The sequence below is a fragment of the Mesoplodon bidens genome, assembly GCF_964165515.1.
Source record: "Mesoplodon bidens genome assembly, chromosome: 1".
In the NCBI taxonomy this organism is placed as follows: Eukaryota; Metazoa; Chordata; class Mammalia; order Artiodactyla; family Ziphiidae; genus Mesoplodon; species Mesoplodon bidens.
The window spans coordinates 229,568,444-229,592,678 of NC_138176.1; the positions used below are offsets into that span (position 1 = coordinate 229,568,444).

General features: G+C 43.0%; 1 protein-coding gene across 1 annotated transcript; it reads left to right on the forward strand.

Annotated features, from left to right (window-relative positions):
* The first annotated feature begins 12,024 nt into the window (after nucleotides 1-12,024).
* On the forward strand, nucleotides 12,025-17,246 carry LRAT (lecithin retinol acyltransferase). The gene is made up of 2 exons (XM_081230719.1): nucleotides 12,025-12,678; nucleotides 16,629-17,246. The coding sequence occupies exons 1-2, from the start codon at nucleotides 12,139-12,141 to the stop codon at nucleotides 16,779-16,781; spliced, it is 693 nt and encodes a 230-aa protein (XP_081086845.1). The 5' UTR covers nucleotides 12,025-12,138; the 3' UTR covers nucleotides 16,782-17,246.
* Nucleotides 17,247-24,235: the final 6,989 nt, after the last annotated feature.

Below are 24,235 nucleotides of genomic sequence, written 5' to 3' on the forward strand. Positions count from 1 at the left end.
TTTGTTCAACAGGGCAAAGCACTTGGACAAATGGTACTGGACTTCCAGAAAAAAGGTGTTCCTGATTTAAAGTCATTAGTAGATGGATAAAGAGCTTTGGCATTGAGAAACTTATTGTTTCTTAGTACAAATGAAAAATTGAATCCAAGGTAAAAGGATGTAGAAAATACGCATTATAAGTAAACACCCACTTGGGTGGATTGAATACCAGCATTAATAATGTGGTCACTGGAAAGCAGAAGAGAGTAGGTGATTTTTAACACAGAACCATAAACAATAAAGATTTAACGTGTGAGACAGACAAGAAGACTGATAGGTATATTCTCTAGGCATCTGATAAAGGTGTTCTTTTATTCGGTAAAGCATACACTTTAAAACCTTAATAAACTGTGATTTGTTTAATAATATATTCACTTTTAGCGTATCTCTCTCTGATACCCAAATCCAAGCTCGGCTAATCTTGTGATTTGTTTAAAGAGTATCTTCCTCTTCCTTGTTATTTAAACATCTTATTACCTATTCTAAATAATCTTCATGCATAAGTGTACAGATTAAGTTCAGGTTCAGAGAAGCAGTCTATCAATTACTTATACAATTTTAACACATTCGTATATCCTCACACTGATTTTGAGAAAATAGAAAATATTTGAATATTTTATCCTTCTCAGTCGGAAAGAGTTTGAAAGTCAATAGTGTAGCGACCTAATACTTTGAACTCAAATTAAGTTCAAGGTTGGCCATAAAATTATTTTTGCATTTTAGTCCAGGGGACAAACCACTTTTAACTTAACTATAAATATTTTCTGTTTTGTAGTAAATAGTTTGGTGATAATTTTGAAGAGATTTGACATAATAAAAATGCGAGTAAGAATTTTAATGAATTTTCCTGATGAGTCTGATTTTCTTTAGTGTCCATCATGACTAGGATTCCCTCATCAGCACCCCACCACACCTCTAATTTAATACTAGAGATTGACGTCACTAAGGAAGAGCTTAGTGTTACTTGACAAATGAGGAGAAAAAAGATCAAGTTCTTGGGAACATGCTTGTAAAATTTACTGTAAACAAATGCTCTGAATAGGAATGGAACTCAGAACTCTCTCATTTTTCATTAAGATCTGTGCTATAAGCAAATGGCTTGCTGTCACTATGTCAACTTATTATACACCCATCAACTGGCATGAGTTCCCTTGTTGCATCAAATCTTGAGGCATCTATGCAGACTTTGCCAGCGGGTTCGGTTTGGCAGTTTTCTTCTTCAGAGTCTACAGCACAAACTAGAGTGAGTGGGTGAAGGCAATGTCGTCTTTTTGCTTCCACTTCCAGATGTTTCCAAATTTCCGTTTCTTATCTGTTTCCTGATCTCCTGACTCAGGGGAACAGCAGTCCTTACGCATCACCAGCTCTAAGTCTCCTACCTGGAGCTTTGGTCCCCATCGAGTCCCACTTTCTCTGGGACTGACTTCCATCAGCTGTACATTTTTCCTCTCCCCTGATTTCCCTTCCTTTTATGTACCGATATCCTCATGTGTTCCCTCTTAAAACAAACAGAAACAAACAAACAACAAGAAACCTTCCATTTGATCCTTTTTCCTTTTCTTCACTGCAGAATTTTTGGAAATAATCATCTCCGTTTTGTGCCTGGCCCTCCCCCTTGCCTAACCCTACTGCGTCCATCCGCAGCAGTCTGGGCCCCTCCCCAGCACTAGGGCCTTCCTTATTGCCTCATCCAGGGGCCCCTTGACCCCCTCGCTAACTTGTCTGCCCTGGACACTTCTGAGCCCGCCCTCCTCCTCGACTTTCTTTAGCCTCTCCTCCTGCTTCAGGCACCTTGGAGACGCCTCAGTGCCCCTCCCCTTTCTGCAGAGCTCTGTCCTGGCCGCCCCTCCCCCAGGCCGAGTGCCGCCCCTGGCAGGTCCCCCTCCTCCAAAGACTTAACCTGCCACCCGCATGCTTCCGCCTCCCATAGCTCTTTCTCTTGGCTAGACTCTTCTCCAGAGATCTTGCTTCACCTTTTATCTGCTTATGAACGTCCCCACATGAAAAGCTGTAGACTCTGGAAACAACAGACCCCAAGCTGAACTCATTTTCTTCCTCCCACAAACCTATTCCTGCTCCTCCCTTCTTCCTCTCCGTGAAGGGTTTCACTCTTGTCTACTTGCTCCAGCAAGAAACTTCAGAGTCCCCCCGGGTCCCCGTATTCCTCTGAGCACACTGGCCACCAGCACTACTCATGGTCACCAAACCTAGTCAGTCTAGCTCCACAAATACCTTTCAGCTTTTCCCCTGCCCCTCCGTCTCCTTCCCCTTATTCTAGCTCTCTTCCCTAGACTGCTAAATGGCCTTCTGATTCCAGCTTCTCTCCCTTCTCCCTCCAACCCAGACCTTCTCTTTCCCCTTTTTGAAAGCCTCTCACAGCTCCCTACTGCCTGCAGAATAAAGTCTGAGCTCCTGGAGTGGTCTAGGGGGCCTCCACGCCCCCCTCAAACCTCCGGGGTGGGGCTCTAGCCTCTGCTCTTAGAGAAGCAAACACCCTATATTCTGGTTGAGCTGCATTATTGCTCTTTGTAGAACATACCAAACACTTTTAAAACATCTGGCCTTTATTCATGTCTCCTTAGCCTGCCTGGCCGTTTGGCATTAACTTACCTCTACTGTGTGTGCCTGACAAACTCCAACTCCTCACGGTACAACTTCGGTGTTATCCCAGCTCCCACTTTCCCTGCCCCAGTTAGAATGAATTGCTCCTTCATCCATTTCCCAGAACCTGTAGTACATGCTCCCGTTTCAGCACATCACACTGAATTATGTAAGTTTATTTAGGCCTGTCTCCTCCTGGCCAAGTTCTATGTTCCATTAGGGAGGAGACTGCACCTCATTCACTGTTGTATTTCTGAGCCCACACAGAACCTGAGACGAAATATTCAACAAATCCTTATGGAGGTAGGTTAGAGATTAGAATTCTCCCGTCCCCATTCACAGAATTTCCTACTACTGTATGGATCTTTGCCGCCTCTTGCAAATTTACATGAGAGCTATGGATAATCCGCAGATTGCTAAATGTGTTCCAGAATGAAAACTATTATGTAGCCATCATTTCTTGAATAAGAACTAGGTATTGCTCTTAAATTAATAATATATGCATGTTCATTCTTTAATCCTTACAACAACCTTGTGAGGTAGGAATCATATTTATCATCATACTCATTTTAAAGAGCAGGTAACTGAGACCAGAGGGGTTAAATAAATTACCCAAGGTCACAGAGCTAAGTAAAAGAGTCAGGATTTGAACTCAGGCAACTTGGCTACAGAGTAGACATTCTTAACAACTGCCCCGTACCATTTCTACTTGTAGTGTGCTGACTCAGCCTACCCCTTGGGTTTCACTTATTTGGGAGGAACAAATGTATGTGACTTCAGACATACACAGATATTATGCCTCAGCACGCTTCATCTAATCTATTTCGCTATTTGGGAATATTTTACTTATATAAATAATTTTTTGATATATAATCTGTAATTTTAAAATAGTTAAATAAAATGTAAATTATGCTACTATTTTATTAGCATTATGACTTGCTTTATAAATTTGACACTTGGCTAGTGGGAAAATACTAAAATGTACTACATTTGTTTTTCTCAAAGAAGTGTGGAAGTTTAGAATCAAAGGGACTTTAAAGGTCACTCAAAAAGATGACCCTTTACCCAAGGCAATACAATCTTAAACACAGGAATAATTTTGAAATACTAGCAAATAGATTTAAGATTCTTAACTAATCCAAATATGAGTAACTTATAATTAAAATTTTAAATACAATGGTTAAGATAAAATTGTAAGTAGGAGTTTTTATTGAATGCCCACCATGAACTTGGAACATTTATGAATACTGTTTTAATCAAGGATGATACATTTCTAGATAATATTGCGGAAATGAATTTTATTTATTTATTTATTTATTTAATGTATTTATTTTTGGCTGTGTTGGGTCTTTGTTGCTGCGTGCGGGCTTTCTCTAGTTGCAGCGAGAGGGGACTACTCTTTGTTGCAGTGCATGGGTGTCTCATTGCGGTGGCTTCTCTCATTGTGGAGCACAGGCCCTAGGTGCATGGGCTCAGTAGTTGTGGCTCACTGGCTCTAGAGCACAGGCTCAGTAGTTGTGGCGCATGGGCTTTGTTTCTCTGCGGCATGTGGAATCTTCCCGGACCAGGGAACGATCACGGGTCCTCTGCATTGGCAGGTGGATTCTCAACCACTGTGCCACCAGGGAAGCCCCTGAAATGAGTTTTAAAAAGTCACATTTTTGGTCAAGTACATTTATTAAAATAGCTCCTTGGCAATACATCTTTTTTACAATATCAATAATCACTCTTTCTGTAGTTATTCTTCCTTAATTTGTAATTCTGAAAAAAGAATAAACCTCTGATAGATATTCTACATTGGAGGCCTCACTTATTTTTTTTTAAAAGGACAAAAATCAGAAATTGTTATTTGGAAAGCAAATGGTATAGCCATAAAATACATATAAGAAAATCTGCTCCCTTTCAACAAAAGGAAACACAAATGCAGAAGGAACCATAGTCTAAGGAAACAGAGTTTAGATCTGTCATCTTATACTTGACTTGGTGGTGAGGTGTGCAGGACTGTCTAGAGCTATTGCTACATTGAATTCCAGAAAGTTCAGGAGAGTCCTCATCACCAGTCACCGCTTCTGTACATGAGCAGACCAGGGCATGAAAAGTTTAACCAATATACTTAGATTCACAAAGTAAGTTGTGACAATATTCTTGGTGATATAGGATTGAGTGTAGGAAATCTAATACTGTTGCTGAGGGTGTCTAAGTCTGGCTAAACCTCTGGGCCCAGTGCCAGGGTCACCCTCCAGTGGCTTCCCTGTTGCTGAGTCCGGGCCTGGCACTGGAGGTTCTTGCCTGGCTGGTTTGGTCACTTACTGTTCTATGGGAGGCAAGTCCCTAGAGAATGAGGTGAGTGATCTAAGGGCCCTGAGCCCACTTTTGTGCTAGCTGCGAGCCTGCATTCCGAGGTTCCAGAACACAATTAGGACCCTGATTTTCTGGATGCCATCTGTCCTCCAGTGGGAATAGTGCCCTTAGAGGATACCACGAAAAAATATCAGAACCATCCCTTCACGAATTCAATAAGAGAGGTAAAAGAATGAAGATGGGAAAAGAGAAAGTGCGAGACACGTGTTAAAATGTGAAATAATTATGACCAAAGGACGCATATCCTGGTTTATTCTTTTTGAAAGTTAAACCAGTTGAACATTAAAATTACAGTGATTTCTGATTTAAACTCCTATGTGGATGAAAACTATTTCATAGATTTTTAATTCATCTTTAAGGAAAAAACTTATTGAATTTATTTTCCGTATTCTGCGTGATCCAATTTCCATTCTGCTCACATTCTTTACAGGTGAAGTCTGGGTGTAAATAAAATGAAAGTAACTTTATGTAATCCAGCATAAAGGCAAGTCATTTTAGAGGGTAACCAGGATAAAAATAAGTGAACTTAATTCAAGCACAAAGTTTTGTGCCTACCCTGGAGAACACAGGCAGCCTGGTTCTTCATGAGAGAGCTGCCCACCTGGAGTTCTCCCAGTTAAGAAGTATGAGACAATTTAAAATCCGGTTTCCCTTTTTTATAACTGCTTGAGCTGTTTAGGTATGAATCAGCTCTAGCTGAACTACACTGAATTTTCTTTTAGCATGAGGTGGGTAAGAGTAAATGTAATCACAAAAATACCAGAACGGTACACTCACTTCCCTTCAAGTTAACTTTAGAAATTAAAGACATTCATTTCAACAATCAATGGTATATATTGCTACAAAATATTGACGAACCAGTGTGTTTACATTAGTTAAAATTTCTGTATGATTGAACAGATGTTATCAAAAGAGTCATTGAGTTCCAGCATGAACTGCTGCCAAACCCCTGCTCAGTCTCTTCTCTCCTTGTGTAATTATTACTGCTTCACTGGAGTGTGAGTGATTTCTTTCTTATTTTTTTTTAATTCAATTGAGGCATTGCACTTTTTAAAGCAGTTATTGTGAACACTATTTAGATTTTCTAATTAGTAGACAGAGATTTATCTTCCTTTTCTGTTAGTTACTCATGTGAAAATTCACCAAGGACAGCAGCTAAGACTCTCTGAAGGGCCTGAGTAATTTGATTTTCATAGGTCCAGGGGCCATTCACACTGTGGGGGTTTAGAGAGCATCTCATTCTAATCCAGCTCAGCACACTTCACAGATGAGGCCCCTCGAGTCTCAGTGATCTCACAAACCATCAGATATGAGTAGCAAAAGCTAAGACTGATGTTAAGAAAGTTCTGTATTCAGTTACCTGCCATTTTACCCTTAGGGTGTCTATGTATTTAGAAAGGATTTTTGAAATATAAATAATAACATGGCATTCATCACCGTTCCTGGTACTTAGCATTACTGGTAATCGCCAGTGTTATCCTGTTTGAAGTGTAACAGTACCTGATTTCTCTGTACAGTTCCTATATGAATACAGTGGTGTGGTAATTGTCTTTTGAATACGTAGCCAAAGGTTATTAATTGTCACGTTTGCTTTTGTTAACAAACCTGGGTCCCCCAATATTCGTATTTACTATTGCCTCATAATGGTAAATTAGAATCAAAAGGAAAAAAAGATGAATTTATAAGATAGTTGCTACCTGCTCCAAGTTATTAGGAAGTAACATTGCTTGCCATTTATTATTTGTATTTTAAAGTGAAATGTGCGTTACATGTCATGGGCATCTCAGATATTTTAGTCATTCTTTGGTATTATGTCCATTTCTAAAATGGACCTTTGGGTTTTTTTGGTGTGTGTCCTGTGAGATGCACTTTCGAAAAAATGGCGGGTTTTTATCTTTGTTTTTATGAATTATAGAGGACTTCCTTGGCAGTGAGCAGTGGGGAGAGGAGAGCTCCAAACACTTATGTGCCTACTTTCTGCTCACCCTTGTGGCTCTGTGCGGAGACATCGCAAGGGGTCTGTGAGGAAAAGCATGTCCTTTGTCTACTCTGCATTCGTGGATGACAGTGCTGTCCAGGCAGAAAGGGAAAAGCGCCTCTGCCTTACTCTGCTTCACTGGTGAATAATACAGATGACATTAGAGATGGGGTTTCACGGTATGAACCTTCCTACAGTGCTGCAATATGTGTGGTTCTGCTTAATCCTCAAAACTGCCCTCCTAAATATCACTGCCATTTTAGAGTGATGAAGTTGAGGCCTGCGGGTGGCCAACGACTTGTCAGAGTTCATGCAGGTGGAAAGGGCGGCACAGGCCTTAGGCTCAGGGTTTCTGCCCCCTTCCCCCACATGGCAGCCTGCCCCACCTGTGACTACTTCAGAGTCAGCTGCGTTCATCTGCAGGGGCGTGATTCTCTACAACATGAACTGTCAGTTTCTTGTTGTGCTCAGTGTTCTTATTTTATGGTTTCCAAAACAAGCACAACAAAACAACTCAATCCTGTCTGGGCGGAGCTGCTGCCTTTAACCTTTCTAAAGACTCTAGGCAGGATTGAGGGCCTCGTAATAAGCTGCTAGCTAGACAGGAAGGAAGCTGGAGAATCTTCCTCCCAGGAGGTAATGGAATCCTGCCAGCAAACACTCCAGGAAGCCCTGGGCTCCGAGGCTCCGTGAAAAGGTGTCTTGCCCCTTTTCCTGTGCCTTTTATGCTCGCTGTCCCCTTAGGGTCAGCTAGTGAAGGCCTGTTTGTGTCCATGGGGCCAGAGCTAAGCTTATGTAAAGTAACTGAAAGTAGATGGACAGCTAGTTCAGAAGAAAAACGTGTTAAGACCATCATTATTTATGTGTCCAATGATGTAATAATCTAAAAAAATCTAAGAAAAACAACAAAATAATCCTGAAGGATGATAATTCAGAAACAGGAGGTTTAGAAAGCCAGATTTATCAGGTTTAGGGGAAAGAAGTTCTAAGAGGTAAGAAATCTGGGACACTGCACTTAGGTTCTGCTCTGACTCTGTGTCCTTGGGCAAGATACCCAACACCTACCCCACTCCTATTTCTGTTTCTAAGGAGGGCATAGGACTACTGGCCACTCCAGTGCTGGGGCCTGCCTGGTGAGGGTATACTATTAACCAGCACCATAACCAGATCTTTCTCTATGGCAATAAAATAACTGATGTTAAAAATTGGAATCTAGCAATTATACTCCAATAAAGATGTTAAAAAAAATTGGAATCCGTGGCACTAGAGAAGCAGGGAAATGAAGTCCAAATTAAAAAGAAAAGCTGTGGGATCTAAGTTTAGGGTTGGGTTTTTCATGGAGTTTCCAGGACTGGGCATAGTGCCAGGCATATGGCAGGCACTCAGTAAATGAATGGATGACAGGTGGATGAAGTGATGGGAGGTCAGACCATCCCCAGTGGTGGTGGACCTGGGAGCAAAGAACCTGTGGTTCAGTCCTGATCCACACTAACACGGTGACAGAGACTGAGCTATAACCCCAATTTCTTCCTGTGTAAAATGGAGAGGACATCTCATAGGGTCATGAGGACTAAGTGAGAAAATGATGGCTAGTTCAGTGCCTAGCACACAGGAAGCACATGATACTGTGACCCTATGCTCCACTCCAAAGACTTCTGAGGAAGAGGGTCTCCAGAGGTAAAACGTCTTTAGATCGGAAATCCCTCAGCCTACCTGGCTTCTGCAGGACTCTCTCACCCCTTGTCCCCGAGAACAGGAGCTCTATCTCCTGGGACCTTCAATGGGATCCATGGCAGGAAGGTGAAGTCTGAAAGTTAGGTGGGCACTGTGAGCCCTGTTTCCAGGCTCCTCTGTGCAGAAACCCAGTGGAATCTTGGCCTTCACCACTGGAAGACATGGACCTGGGCCTGAGCAGATGCTGTGGCTGTCTTGCGAGTTTCTGTGGGAGGGAAGGAAGGGGTGGTCGAGGAGAGAGTCCAGAGTGCATTGATGTCCACGTGTTGACCAGGACGGCCACGGCTCTTTCACAATCCCCCAGCCAGACCCAGCAACCCAGTTGAGTGCATTTAAGGCATTTGCACATCGAAACTTGTTGAATGTAACTGCCTTTTGTACAACTGGGGAACTAGGGGTCTCTCTACCAAGCCAGATTCTCCCCTCTACGAATAAATGACCCCTTCTGATTTAGGAAGAAGAAAGTTCTGATGTTAGATTTCTCTTGGGCCTTTCCTACTAATAGCAATTGTCTTCCCTTAGTTTGGCTCAAATTGATTCAGGCAGGAAAGTATTAGTGGGAATGTGAGCCTATTAGTGTATATAGATATTTTTATGAAGAGTGCCTCTAGGGAGCCATCAGAAAGTGACCGCTCACAGACATACTTATATGCAACTCTGAGAATGTCGAGTAGTTGCAAGGGAAGTTTTCAACGATTGCTGCATAGGGGAAGGCAATCAGTTCAGCCAACAAGAGCTCTTTTGATGCTGCATTTTCCCAGTTGAAAAGCAGCCTAATCCTCACTAACCCCTCCCAGCTTAATAAATCTGAGGAGACTTCAGAAATGGACAAATGAAGACCTTCCACTGCCTCTTTCAGGCTCCTCAAAGCCGAATTTCCCGCAGGCAAGCAAAGAGGGCAGCTTTAGGACAGTTTCAATGAGAAAAATTAATTTATTTAACGGCATAACATTCAGGCAAAATATTCTTCAAGAATGAAACTATGGGCACTCCCCACCACCATTCATTTCCCAAGACAGCAGAATGCCTACATCTTGAGCAAGGTACTCGGATGCATGCCTCATGTTAAGCTCATCTCCTTTTTTCTTTAAGTGACTCCCAAAAATTAACCCCACCGGGGAAGAAAGAAAAATCAAATGCACATCAGCTTGGTGCTGCCTGCCTCTCACAAAACGCCGTGGGGATGCGGCCATTGAGGAGGGTCTATAGGTGATTTCTCCTTAATATTTTTTTTTGCTCTAAAAGAGTTCTCTGTGGAGCCTTGAGGCAGTTCTCCATGCTTTTGTCTCCCGCAAATTCGCCGGGTGCAGACGGTCGTAGCGTTATAAGCCGGGTTAGTGACCACTAGGGACGGAAATCGCTAATTACCAAGTCCCCTTTGATCTCCCCGGGTCGTTTGGCTCTTGACCCTGGAGGCCCCGGTATCCGTGCTTTCCCAGAACTGGACCAGACCAGCGCGTGCAGCGCCTAAGAGTCGGACGTCTCTGGACGGAAGGTGAAGCCTGAAACTTACGTCTGCAGTCCGACGTAACTGCAGTTACGGTGTACAGCAAGGTCTGGATCAGACTTCTAAAAATATCCAGAGACTGCCCAGAGTTCCCGTCCAGCCGCAGAGCTGGTGTGCTGGCCGGACGCTAACAAGCGCCTGTGTGCGGAGGAGTTTGATTAGTTTAAGCTACCCACTAATTGCACTTTTCTTTAAATTTTGGGGTAAGACTGGGGAAATGGATGTCTTAACATTTCCTCATCCACTGCCTCTCCCCTCTTTCGATTCTTTTGTGGGAAATGGAGTTTTCTTCTCTTTGCCAGGACTATAATGTGATTCGAAATCGTTTGTGAAATGAACAAAAGTCACCAGCAAGCGGGACGACTGGCAGATAGGGGGCGGGAGCGAAGGCCGGGTCTCGGAGGATAATGGGGAGCCGGCCTCCTCCTCGTCTGGTCTCCATGGTCCCCTTCATCTTCCAGGTAAGATGAATATCCCTTCATCCATCACCCGTCGGGAGGCCCCTCCCCCAGGCGAGCGGAGAATCTGCTCGCTGAGGAGACCTATTAGCCCCACACAGGGAGGCTTTGTGGAACAATTCGAGGCTCTCCATTGCGGCCTTTGTCCGAGGAATTCAAGCATTTACTTAATGCGTTAGCACAGAACTCTGCGCTGGGTCGGGACACCGCGTGCCGAGCCTGGCGCGGACGTCGAGACCGCTGCTCCCTAGCCTGAGTGCTCCCCAGGACCGCCTCGCCGGGGAGCCTGGGGCCCGCTGCGGGGCAGGACCTCTTCCTTCCTTGGTCACCTCCGGGGGGCTGCGCTTTAAGAGAGCGGCAAAGTTTCGGTGGGTGAACCGAAGCTGGATCCATGAGACCCTGAAGCAGGAGAAATAAACTTGACATGAATTTTGCTTTCCCGGAGGACATTGGGCGCTTCGCCGTTTTACGTGCTGACCGTTGGGAGCCGTACGCTGAACGGTCACTGGTGCCTCTGAGCGCGGAGGCGCCGCGGGTTCCGATCATCCGCGGGGTCGCTTCCCACCCGCGCGCCAGCTGAAAGCTAGGGGCATTCCTGGCATTTAAAGGGAAGGAGGGTGCGCGGTGTGCGGGTCCACGCCTCTACAGAGTTTAGGAAGGAGTCTGCAGGCTTTCGAGGAGCGCCCACTTCCCAGAGTATATGCAAATATTTTCGTAAGCCGCGGTCTCCGAGAACCCTTTAGAGGGAGGTGCTTCTGCTCAGAAATCTCGCCCGAGGGGACTTTCCACCGAAAACGTCCCCAACGGGCCCAGAACGCGCCCCAGTCTAGACAGGTGCGAGATCTTTTGTGCGGTCACGCCTCAGCCACTACTCTCCAAAAACGGCCGCTTAAAGGCGGTAAGTGCTAAGGTATCCAGCGCAAGAGGAAGCCTGCATGTGGAAGGGGTCGCAGGGCGGAACTTAGAAACCCAGAGGCGGCCCGCCCCTTCCAAAGAGCCTGCGGTCCCGCGCGACACCGCAGCGAGCGGCGTTTGCCGCTGGCGCCCAATCAGCTCACTTCCTGGGTCTGTGACGACGTTCGGCCCCGCCCCCTCGAGGGCGATAAAAGGCCACAGAAAAGGCGCAGCTGAGTGCCCCGCGCGCGGCCCTGCTCCCCGGCCCCGCCTCCAGGTGCGCTCCCCGGCCTGGGGCTCGCGGGACGGGTCCCGCTGATTCCGTGGCGAGCCGCCGCCAGCTCCGCATCCTCCCCAGTCGCCAGTGCGGTGCGGCCGATCTCCTGGCTTCTCCCCCTCCCTTTTTTCTCTCACTGCCTCCTGCGCAGACGGCGTGGCCCGTGGCACTGGGCTGCTGGCCTGCGGGTGAGCAGCGGCGCAGTGCCCCTGTACGGCCAGCTCACCTTGCCCGGCCCGGCCGTGCCCGAGCGGCGACGGTCCCCCCAAGACACCCTTTTCCCTGCAGGATGAAGAACCCAATGCTGGAGGCGGTGTCACTAGTGCTGGAGAAGCTGCTCCTGATCTCCAACTTCAAGCTCTTCAGTTCAGGCGCCCCGGGCGAAGACAAGGCAAGGAACACTTTCTATGAGATCAACTCTTTTCTCCGCGGCGACGTGCTGGAGGTGCCTCGGACCCACCTGACACACTATGGCATCTACCTGGGCGACAACCGTGTCGCCCATATGATGCCCGACATCCTGTTGGCCCTGACTGACGACAAGGAGCTCACGCAGAAGGTGGTCTCCAACAAGCGTCTCATCCTGGGCGTCATTGGCAGGGTGGCCAGCATCCGCGTGGACACAGTGGAGGACTTCGCCTACGGAGCCGACATCCTGGTCAATCACCTGGATAGGTCCCTCAAGAAGAAGGCGCTGCTCAACGAAGAGGTGGCGCGGAGGGCGGAGAAGCTGCTGGGCATGACTCCCTACAGCCTGCTGTGGAACAACTGCGAGCACTTCGTCACCTACTGCAGGTTCGGCACCGCGATCAGCCCCCAGGCCGACAAGGTACCACGTGTGACTCCCCGGTGGGCTCGGTGGGGACGCCCCCTCCCATCCCTAACCTTTCATGTCCCCTGGGAGCAGGGATTGAGTTCTAGATTTAGTAACGAACCCTCTGGTGTTCTTCAGGGAAGCCAACTAAATAAATAAACGGCGATGTGCCTTGCAGGATATCTCGAAATGCACGGTGAAAGAGTGTGGCAATGCAGTACCGCTGCCAGCGATGCCAGAGAGCTGCCCAGTTATTGCTGCAGAAGTCATCAGGGTGTCCATCCAGCGTAGTTGAAATGACAATGGGCAGGTGACTGGGAGGGTCACAGAAAATCTGTCGCCGTGTGCTTGCAGCTTTACCCAAGAATTGCAGTTGGAAGGAAGGTGTCCAGAGTTTATATTTAATCCGTAACACTGTATAGTACAAATTGTTGTGCCTTTAAAACAAGGAAGCATGCTGTTTTCCCCATCTATAAGCTGCAGAGAGTGAACTCCCTTTGCTTAAGATAAACTGCCAAAATTTCCGTTAAGAAGACCTCTCTGGTAGATCCCTTACTCCTGTGGCTGAGCTTCAGAGAAGTCTTTTCCTTGGTATTCTGCATTCCTTCTGTGTTGGCTTTAATTCCCATCTAGACTTCCCCATTGTTAAGCATCCTTTACACACTAGCCCCACAGGTGGGTTACATTGTTTCTGGGTTCCCCAGAGATCAAAACAATTGGCTTTCAAGAAAAGCCATTAAATGTTGGAAGGTAATTTTATAAATTAATATAAAAAGGGGGGAAAAACTGTTAGAATTTAAGATGATTAAATTAGCTACAAACCCAAAGGAAAAACAATGGATTTTTATTGCCTTTTGGAACCTCTTAACTTGTAAAAATCAAATTTTAAGCCGAGGTATTGTTAGTGTGCACCCTTCACAATGAAAACCTGGGCAATCACGTAATAAGCTTCAGATTATACTCTTCATGTTTAGATATTTGGGTACCAAGAGAATCTAAGTCCATATAACCAATTTTTTATTGCTCCACATCTTAATTTTTTGACCCATATGTGAAAATCTTTCTCTCCTGTCGCAGAGCATGAATGTATACATCTGTGTATAAAACTCCTTACAGATTGTTTATAAAGCCACAACAGTCTCAATCTAGGGGTTCTTTTCTAAGCAAAATAAAAATACAGTTAGAGCACTCTGCAGTGATTCAAGAATCACAGTTTCAGTCCATGCCTGTTTAGAAATGAACTTCACCACATTTACAAACACTGGCTCCAAAAGTGTTCAAAAGGAAACATGTCAGATTTACTTAGGACCCAAGCACATAATTTCTCTAAGGAAAAACAGTATTTCCCTCCCATAATTAGGAGTTACCCTTTCATGGAACACATATAGCACTGTATTATATATTTCTCCAAAAACACAAAAAAACACAGTACAAGTGCTTTTTTAAGGTAGTAAAATATTTAATCAGCATAAATAACTAGTTGGAGTAGTTTTTCCTCTTTGGAAACTGTAAGATTTTATGGACGTAGAGAAGTGCTTTAATTGCTGTTGCTGCATAGCACCTCTTGTGAAACTTGAGTTTTCGTCTTCACTTTGAATGGTCTAACAAACAATTTGACCACAGAGTAGATTTCCCGGGAAAAAAAAAATCCCCATCCCAAATTTTCCAATTCTAAGGGCTGTTTTTGAACATGCCCTGAGAGAAGTAGGTCACTAGTACTGAAGGAGGACTGGTTTCTATTTTTTGGAAACATAAGAAATGACAATTCTGGGACTGATTGTTGAGTTCTCCATATATATAACCATTATCAGCATAACATGAGAGCTGCAAAGTTGTCTCACTTAAATTTGTTTTTATAAAAGCTCTCAAGAGCACTTTCCCTCAGGAAAACACTGCAACTAATGTGAAAGTGAACTGGAAGATAATCTTTTTTTTTTTTTTTTTTTTTGTAGTGATGCTCTTCTTTACAAGTTTAGAAATCATAAAATTAAACTAGTTTATATTACTGTTGACAGTTTCAGTATTTCATAAACTATAAAGCCCTTTAATTAGTAACTGTTACTATTCCTTATGCTTTTTTTTCTTTGCTGATATTGCTTTGCATTGCCAAAATGAACATACATACCCCTTTTACTTTCCGGGGATTCAGTGCTCAAAAGTTCCCCTGTAGGCTTCTTAACAACTAGAACCTAGAGGACATTTCCTACTGTGGAGCAACACCAGGGGTACCTCCTGGACTGGTGGCCAAGTGAACAAGAACAGGACATTAGAAACGAGATGCTCCTTGTGCAAGTCTTCTTTTGGGGGAGACTCCACAATGATTCTATGTTGGCCTTAATTAAAAAGTACTGGAGGGCTTCCCTGGTGGTGCAGTGGTTGAGAGTCCGCCTGCCGATGCAGGGGACACGGGTTCGTGCCCCGGTCTGGAAGGATCCCACGTGCTGCGGAGCGGCTGGCCCCGTGAGCCATGGCCACTGAGCCTGCGCGTCCGGAGCCTGTGCTCCGCAACTGGAGAGGCCACAACAGTGAGAGGCCCGCGTACCGCAAAAAAAAAAAAAAAAAAAAAAAAGTACTGGAAAGAGATAAAAGAAGCATGACTGTATCAAGACAACATTCTTATTTACCTAAATGTATATCTCCCCATTATTTGCCAAGCAGCTTTTCTCATTGTCCCGAAAACTTCATTCAGTTTGATCCCCATCACTTTAAGATTGTGTATTTGTTACTCAATGTCTTGTTAGTTTAGTAAAAAGAGACAAATCATATGTTTGACATATAAAAAGAATGACATCTGGAAAACCAACAGGAAATTTCGTATTTGTTGAGATACTGTATAAGAGTACAGACAGAGAAAGCCTTGCAGTGAAGGTAGTGTGTTAAAATATATTGGACTTGTGCATTCATTCCATTAAGAATTTGGAAACCTAGCTCTCCAGTACTAAATACGCCACTGTAGGAGACCCTAAAAGCATATACAATGACACGTCTAGAAAAGGAGCTTAAAACCAGTATGAGTAGGAAACTCTTAGCAAAATGGAGCAACTAATTGCTGAATTCTGCCCTGACACTGATGAGGTAGAGATAATTGTCAACAGATCTAGCAGTGATAATAATCGTTGTCATACCTTACATTTATACAGCATGCGGACGAATACAAAGTACTCTTGCAAAAAAATCTCCTCTGATCTTCACAACAACCTCAGTATTCCCATGGAGGAGAAGAGGGTAGTCTGGACATGTTAAATGATTAAAAGGTGATCCAGGACTCAGACATAGGCCATTACTTCTAAGAAAAATTAGTTTTCTAAGGAAAAAAAAATTATACATCTTAGAAAAATGCATTCCTTGGGGGGTAAGGATCCTGTTTAATTTATCTTTATTTCTAGCAGTCAATTTTGAGTCACATAATCGATTATGAATTTAACATATGTTGGCAGGTAATGAGATATGACAACAAATTAGACGTCTATGCCTTTACATTTTGAGACTTATCAGAATGTTATCATCAAAAGTATCACCAAATTTTAGAATGGTGAGTTGTAGGAATTGGATTCACCAATAATGATAGGCTAAATTCTATTTGCTTGAGATTAGAGGTTGTTTGCTCATTTTACTTTAGAACATGTTATTGTTATTGAGAGGTAGTTTAATGTTGTCTTTAACCTTTAATCCTGACAAACTTTTATGTGGTTACATTCTCTGTAGATTTCTATAAATGTTGTGTATGTACAAAGGCAACTGCCAGTATTAACCTAGTTGCCTAAAGTATCATTTCAGCTACTATGGGATGTAGAATCGAGAAACTGAACTATTAACATCTTAAATTCTTTCCAAGGTCATGAGAGAAATTCTAATTCTTCTGGTAGATAGAAAATAGCTGGGAAACTTGAGCTCTACTATTTGGTATATGTGATTCTTCCTAGGTTTAGCCACGTTTTCTAATATTCTTAAATTTTATTTTCCAGTTTTGTGAGAATGTGAAGATAATTATTCGTGATCAGAGAAGTGTTCTTGCTTCGGCAGTCTTGGGATTGGCATCTATAGTCTGTCTGGGTTTGGCATCATATACTACCCTTCCTGCAATTTTTATTCCATTCTGCTTATGGATGGCTGGCTAACTTCATACCCTCATTTCAGTGTGTGTATTCTATGTGTAGATATGTTTACATTTATAGAGCACAAATCAGTATAAGCATCATTGAGAAAAATGTGACCTGTAATACTGCATTCTGGATAACAATGTGATTAAGAATCACACAAAGTGCTTACCGTGTAAGCCCAAGAGCAAAGGCTTTCTGAATCTTCCCAGGCAGTTCCATTTCAAAGCACTGCGAATCTTGGAAACATAACAGCTTGTGCTAGAATTCTCCATTACAAGAAAATCAGCCCCTAAGATGATGGCCGCAGGAGATTATTTGTGTTATTTTTTTTCTCCTGTAATGATTGTTCTTCTCTGTTGAGCATGAATTAGAAGATTGAAAAATTTACTGAATGAGACCACTAACTTTATTGTAAATTTATATTGTTTCATTGAAAAATTATATTAAACTAAAAAAATTTCCCTTATTCAAAACATGTTTGATGATTGGCCAAAAAATAAAAATCACAATTTTTTCACATATTATATATAATTTCCAATAGGTCAAGAATAACTTCATTACTTGAAACAATATTGGCAAAGGTAAGGTTTAATGATAAAGTAACTGACCAGAACTATAGAAATCTGTGTTTTCCTGCAGAAATAGCTACTAATGCTATAGTTTGATTTGATTTGGCTTTACTTAGTAGGAAACCTGGCATTCTTTTTTTTTTTTTTCCTTTTATTTTTCACTGTAGTTACTGTAAACCACTCTGAGAGGAAAACGAACATAGGATTGAAATAATTCGGGTACTTGGAGTGCGTACGTGCCAGTTAAATACACAGATATCCACATACACTCAGACTGATGAGAGACAAATTAAGTTAGTTCTTGATTGCTTTATTATCATACCAGTGTAGTTGTTTTTTTTTATTAGTTTCTTCTTTATAACAAAGTGAATCAGTCATACATATACATCTGTTCCCACATCCCTTCCCTCTTGCGTTTCCCTCCCTCCAGTGTAGTTATTATAGAGCATTGGTGGAGGTGAACGTAAAAGCATGTTCAATCCATTTTCTTATGCCCTTGAATCTGTGGTGTAACTTGCATGTATGTCGTCATTGGATAGTTTAATTTTAAAGCACTTACTAATGCACTGTATAATTTGTAAAAGCCCTGAGATTTGTTTCATTTGTTCCATTTCATTGCTAAGTCAGTATAGTTTACATCCTTAAAAGAATGATGCTTCAGCAATATATAAAACCCAAACAAGTAGGACCAAAGGAAATAACTGTTAGAAATCATTTTTAAGTGTCTTAGTACCACCAGGCATGTAAGTTGATTACACAGAGGCTGTTTTAATATCAGCAGTGTTAAAGCAAGCATGCAAGTACTTTTACAAAATTACCAAATTCTAAAAAGTAAGCTACAAGCTAGACTTGCATTTCAAGTATTAAAATTGCTTTATAAACTATCAAGAATTACAAAATAATGAGTCACATAATGAGTGGTATGAGGAGGGTGGGGTTAGTCACTCAAATCAAAACAAATTTAAGAGCAGATTTTAGTACATCACCACTAATTTACCTACAACAAATTCAGTTAGAGTTTAATAATAATTATTTAAATGTTTTGAATAATTGAAGCATGAAATGACAAACACCACAGAATAAAGTGTTCTATGGGCCTGTTCCAACCACTTAAAGTTATCTTAAGTGTGTGTACATAAAAACAACCACTATGAAAACTCCATTGTATTAGTGGTTTTTCACTTACTGTATATTACTCATGTAGCGATTGTTTAAATAAATTCATTTAAAAAATATGGTGTCCTCATAAATAATTAACATCTTCTTCTGCAGACTTTGGTATTGCAGGTAGCAAAAACCACTGTGTGACGTTAAATCTGTGTTCAAGGATCATGATCCCTCATTAAAAGCCAAGGGAAGTACTTAAGATTGGAATTAGCATATTTAGTCTTGAGTCATATCCTTACAGCAAGATTCAGTTCATCATTCGTGTGCTCATTATGTGCCAGACACTGACCTATTACAATTTCATGGTCTAGGATTATTATTATTTGTTAACTACCTGTATTAGAGTTTACACAGTGCTATGAGAAAACAGGGGTAGAAGAAATGAAACCTTCCTGAAGGGTCAGAGAAATCTGTGTGAAGGAGGAAGTGCCAGCGTCAGGCAGAGAAATAGTAAGAGGGGGTCTCATCATCTTGACATGTTCCAATACTTGTGGGAAGAGCAAACCAGAAGGAAGGTCTATATTCCCTAGAATTTGTTGAACCACTAGGAGAAAAGGAGAGTTTTCATTTTGTTGTGCTCAGTTTGACTAGTTGCTTAACAAGGGAGAAAGAGAAGCATATATCCTTGATTGTGGTTATGGAAGAAACCCTGAGCCATTAATGTCTCTAGTGAATGCCTCTGGGCTTCATTAGTTAAGATTCATCCTTATGGTCCTGCAAATTTCCATTCTAACTTGTGAAATGATAATCCAGTAGTGTCTGATGCAGCTTTTGGGGGCTTATTTTGTTCTTTGCCGTACCTCGCTAAAGGCTGAACAGGACTAGCCAGGGCTAAAGTGAAATAATGCAAGTATCAGGTGCTATGCAGGTGTTGGGGATGAAAAGATGAATGAGACATTGACCTTCTCCTCAAAGCTGATGGTCTCATATACACAGAAGGATGTATTAAGACTTTCTGCAATAGAGCTCATTGAAGGCACAGAAAAAGAAGTGATTCATTTTCACTGATAAGGTCAAAATTATAGGAACTGTATTGAGGCTTGGAAAATCGGAGTATTTTCCAAAAGGACAGATTTGGGGCAGGCCATTCTACACACTGGGGACAGCATGAGCAAATGCACGAGAACTGCCCCCACTGTGCCTGGCACAGAAGAGTGACGTACTTTCTAATTCAGGGACTGAAAGCCTGAAACTGCATGGGGCATTCAGGCAAGTGCAAGTGGTTCAGAGGCTCGAGCAGAGCAGGGCTGATAAGGAGAGATGCAGGGAGAGTGATCAGGTGGTGCAAGTCTTGTGTAGACCAAGTTTGGACTTTATGAACGGGCAATGGAGTCTTGGGGTTCAGAGAGGTAACTCCCCAAAGCATGTCAGAAGATGGAGGCATGGGGCAAGACAACAAGAGGATCTTAGGAGACTAGTTATGGTCCTCAACCTCTCAAGTAATGACCTGTAATTGTAAGGGTGGATAGCAAACATGTCAAGGAAATGCCAGCTGACTTTAGCCAAATCCTCATATTTGACTCATGAGTAACTCGCGGTGGGGTGTCAGGGAGGAGGCATGCATCCTTCTTTCCTGCCAGAAAGTTGGTTCCTGAAAAATAAATTAATGTGACCATGTGTAAATTGGATGCTCCAGATCTTTGTTCTGCTACATATGTTTCTTCCCAAGAACAAGCAAATAAGTATGGATTTGTTTTTTAAAAAAATATTTTTTCAGAATATGTATTTCATATTTTTCCATTTTATGTTTCATACTATCACTTTCAAGTATCAAAAATGTTTTCTGGGACTTCCCTGGTGGCGCAGTGGTTGAGAGTCCGCCTGCCGATGCAGGGGACACGGGTTCGTGCCCCGGTCCGGGAGGATCCCACATGCCGCGGAGCGGCTGGGCCCGTGAGCCATGGCCGCTGAGCCTGCGCGTCCGGAGCCTGTGCTCCGCAACGGGAGAGGCCACAACAGTGAGAGGCCCGCGTACTGCAAAAAAAAAAAAAAAAAAAAAAAAAAAAAAAAAGTGTTCTGGCAATATCAAAGTTATGCCAATGGCAAAAGTCTTTTGTTATAGATGAGAAGGCTGTAAGAAATGATGGCTGTTAATATTCGGTTTTTTTTTTTTTTTTTTTTTTTTGGTACGCGGGCCTGTCACTGTTGTGGCCTCTCCCCTTGCGGAGCACAGGCTCCGGACGCGCAGGCTCAGCGGCCATGGCCCACGGGCCCAGCCGCTCCGCGGCATATGGGATCCTCCCGGACCGGGGCACGAACCCGTATCCCCTGCATCGGCAGGCGGACTCTCAACCACTGCGCCACCAGGGAGGCCCTAATATTCTGTTTTATAGGATCTGTTCAGAGAGCTTTACCTAGCTAGATCTGTCAGCTCAACTAGTTTTATATTGGGTGTACATGCATGTTCAATAAAATCAATTTTACATACTGTCCCCTCTCATCTTTGAATTTGAAATACGTAGAAGTGGATAACAAAACACTTTTTTTGAACATGGTAGCCTGAAAGTTTTTGCCTCTCAAAGCTTCCTTTACTGAACATAGTTTTATATATATGAAATTAAAATTTTTTGTGGATCTGCCTTCGGGTTGATATAATCTATGTTATCTACATCTTGAAGCCTACCTTGATTATGTAGAAAAGGGTTCTGTGTAATATTAAATAACAAATTCCTTCTCCATTCCACAAAATCAAGCAACAACAGCAGTCAGAGCCATGGGCATGAACTCTATAACCAGATGTGTAATGCTACCGAGGCAGCCTGCAGCTTTACACTGGCCATGGGTGTGGTGGGGATGAGGCATCAATGGGAACAAGTCCCAGGCCAGTCTTGAAATGCATTCACAGCATTGCAAGGACCACAGAAGTTACTGGGCTGAACCCTTAAACCTCTAACCAGATTTTAGAGGTGGAAAATCAGGCACAGAGGTTGAGATACTTTGTGATTATGCAAATAATTAGAGCCAGATCCCAACCTTGACTCCAGCTTTCTTTCCACTGTACCACATCAGTTCCCTGAGACCTCCCATAAACTGGACACGCTTTTCTCCAATGAATATTAATTTCTTGCAGACCTTCTGTGTACTCCAAGCAGAGCCACACAAGAATGAACTCGTTAGAATCTTAGTTCTGTAGCTGCTCAGTCTAAGGAGAGAGAATGGCAAGTCAACAGATTTCAAAACGATAAGCTTGTAGAGGTGTCAGAAGAACAGAGAGATGAGACCGGTCAGTAAAGGAGAGGGCTGATGGCAGAGAAGTCTTCACTGACACCTTAACTGAGCTGTAAAGAATACAAATATTTAACGTGAATGAGAACTCCTTTTCCAGGCCATCGCAGGCACCTGCAGCAGTAAATACAGAGGCACAGTCATGAGACCCTCCTGCAGCTGAATTGCTGCTACTCATTAAGGACAATCACCTGTGTTTATGTTGGTGCCTTGAGAAAAAGGTGCCCAGTACCGTTACAAAGAACTCACTTCCTTTGAGGAAGAATAGCTCTGCTCAGACGATGCTGGAGACAAGAGGCAAGACCAAGGGGGGGCTTTACACTCTTAAAGTCCCGAGTACAGAGAAAGTGTTTCCTAAACTTTCCAAGTGCCTCGGCTGAATCTAATAAGCGTGCAATTTTGTGAAACACATGATGAACGGGGGTGGAATCAGATTGTGAGGAAAAGAAACAACATTTTATGGACAGAGGTTTATTTAAGGTAGATGGAGAAGCGGGAAATACAGGAATCTCCTCAAACAGGTGGTGGGTCCCTTCTCCCCAGTCAGATCACAGCTGCTCCCCTGTCCCAGCAGCGACCCTGGTGCCATCCTTTTCCTGACTCTAGATTCTGTCCCCGACATTTCTTCCCATTGAGCTTTTAACTGCTACTCCCATGGCTGCCTACCTGCTGCTACTAACACTCAGTGTGTCATTGCTTCTGATGTTTCATGGCTTTCCTTAAATCCTTTATTGTTTCTTTCACTTCTGCTTCACTCTACCAGGTCTCTGTCTCTCACTGAAAACTGCTAAAGGATCTAATTAAGCTGACTAGTCATGGTGCCGTATTGGTGCTTCCAATGAACAAAGTTCTCGAGCCAGGCTGCCTCATGGGCCACTGAACACTCTCATATCCTTTAGGTCAGATACCTTCAGATCAGGTGACATCCTTGGGCCAATTAGTTATTGCCAAATTGCACAACCATGGGTTCCAAGTCATGGTGGAGCTACTCTAAGGAGCTACTTGTAACTGATTTTCCTTTGCAGATGGCTATCAGCCAGGTTAGAGGGAGAGTAGTACCTGATCATCACCTTCGAGAGCTCAGTCTGCAACAACATAGAGGATGGATTGCATGAGGAGACGTAACTCAAAGGACATCCATTCTGTCACCAAGATGTAGGAGAGAAATGATGAAGACTGGATGATGTAAGTCAGTGGCAGTGGGGATGGAGAGGAGAGAATGGAATGATTCAAAGAGTGTAAAAGGGGGAGGGTGTTTCATACAGTGTCCAACCAAGAACACAAACTTTTCTAAGTATTGTCTGGCAAGATGTGCATGTGTGTGTGTGTGTGTGTGTGTGTGAGATACCTTGGTTTCTCTCTTCCACTCAGCCTGCAATCTCTTGTGAGGGCCTTACATTGGCCAACAAAGCCAGAAAGCAGCTGACAGGAGAGCCTGGGAAACAGTCTGCTGTGAAAGTCAAGAAACAAATCTGAGGGCTAACAGTGACAACTGGGCACCCACCAATATAAATGGTTGTATTGTGCCATACTGGCTAATTTAGGGGAGTGGGCTTGGAAGAAGTAGGAAGAGCCTGGTTTGGTATATACAAAGTTTGAGTAGCCTAGGGCCCCATAGGTGGAAATATAAACAACTGGAAATTGGAATCTCACACTCAAGACAGAGAGGTACTGGGAATTATAACAGTGGTAAATGTAGCCCAGGCTATGAATTAGACCATTTTGGGATGTCTATGAAGAATTAAAATAAAATGTAATGATAGGAGACTAGAGTTACAAACAAGTAAGAGGGAGGAAGAAAGATCAAGAACATTTCCAGAAGGAGACTGAGGAATAATGGTACAAAGTTCAGAGCAGACCAGAAGAGACTGTGAGGAAGCCACGGGGGGGTGACCTTTAGAAAGAAGTGTATGAATAGTATCAAGAGAGAGAAGAGAGAGAAGGGCTGAAGACAAGATACAGAAGAGAGAGAAGGGCTGAAGACTGTTCACATTGGACTTGACAAACAAGGAGACAGAGTGACCTTGATTGGTAAGCATCCCACTAACACTAGGTGCAGGGTGTTAGGAAGGTTAGGGGAGAAGGCGGATTGTAGGTCGGAATGTAAATGAGACAGGAGCGTGGGCTTCTTTTTGTAGTAGTTTGGTGGGAAAAGGAAGGAAACAAAGCACAAAGACTCAGAGAACAGTATAATATCTGACATGTCTTTTTTCACTTGCTTGGAATGAAACATACTATGAACTGCTTTACGCCTCATTTAAGAACACAAATCAGAAGTTAATTTTCATAATTCTTTTCTAAGAGACACCCTATTTGTAATATCATCAGAACAGTACTTTTCTTTCAGAACAGTGATTAGTATCAGAGGGTCAGTCAAATCAATGAACGTTCCCATTTGTACTGGCTTCTTTGAAAAGAACACATATTCAGATAGAGATTCTAACAGGGTCATCTAGAGATTATTATTCTAAGTGAAGTTAGAGAAAGATAAATATTATATGATATCACTTA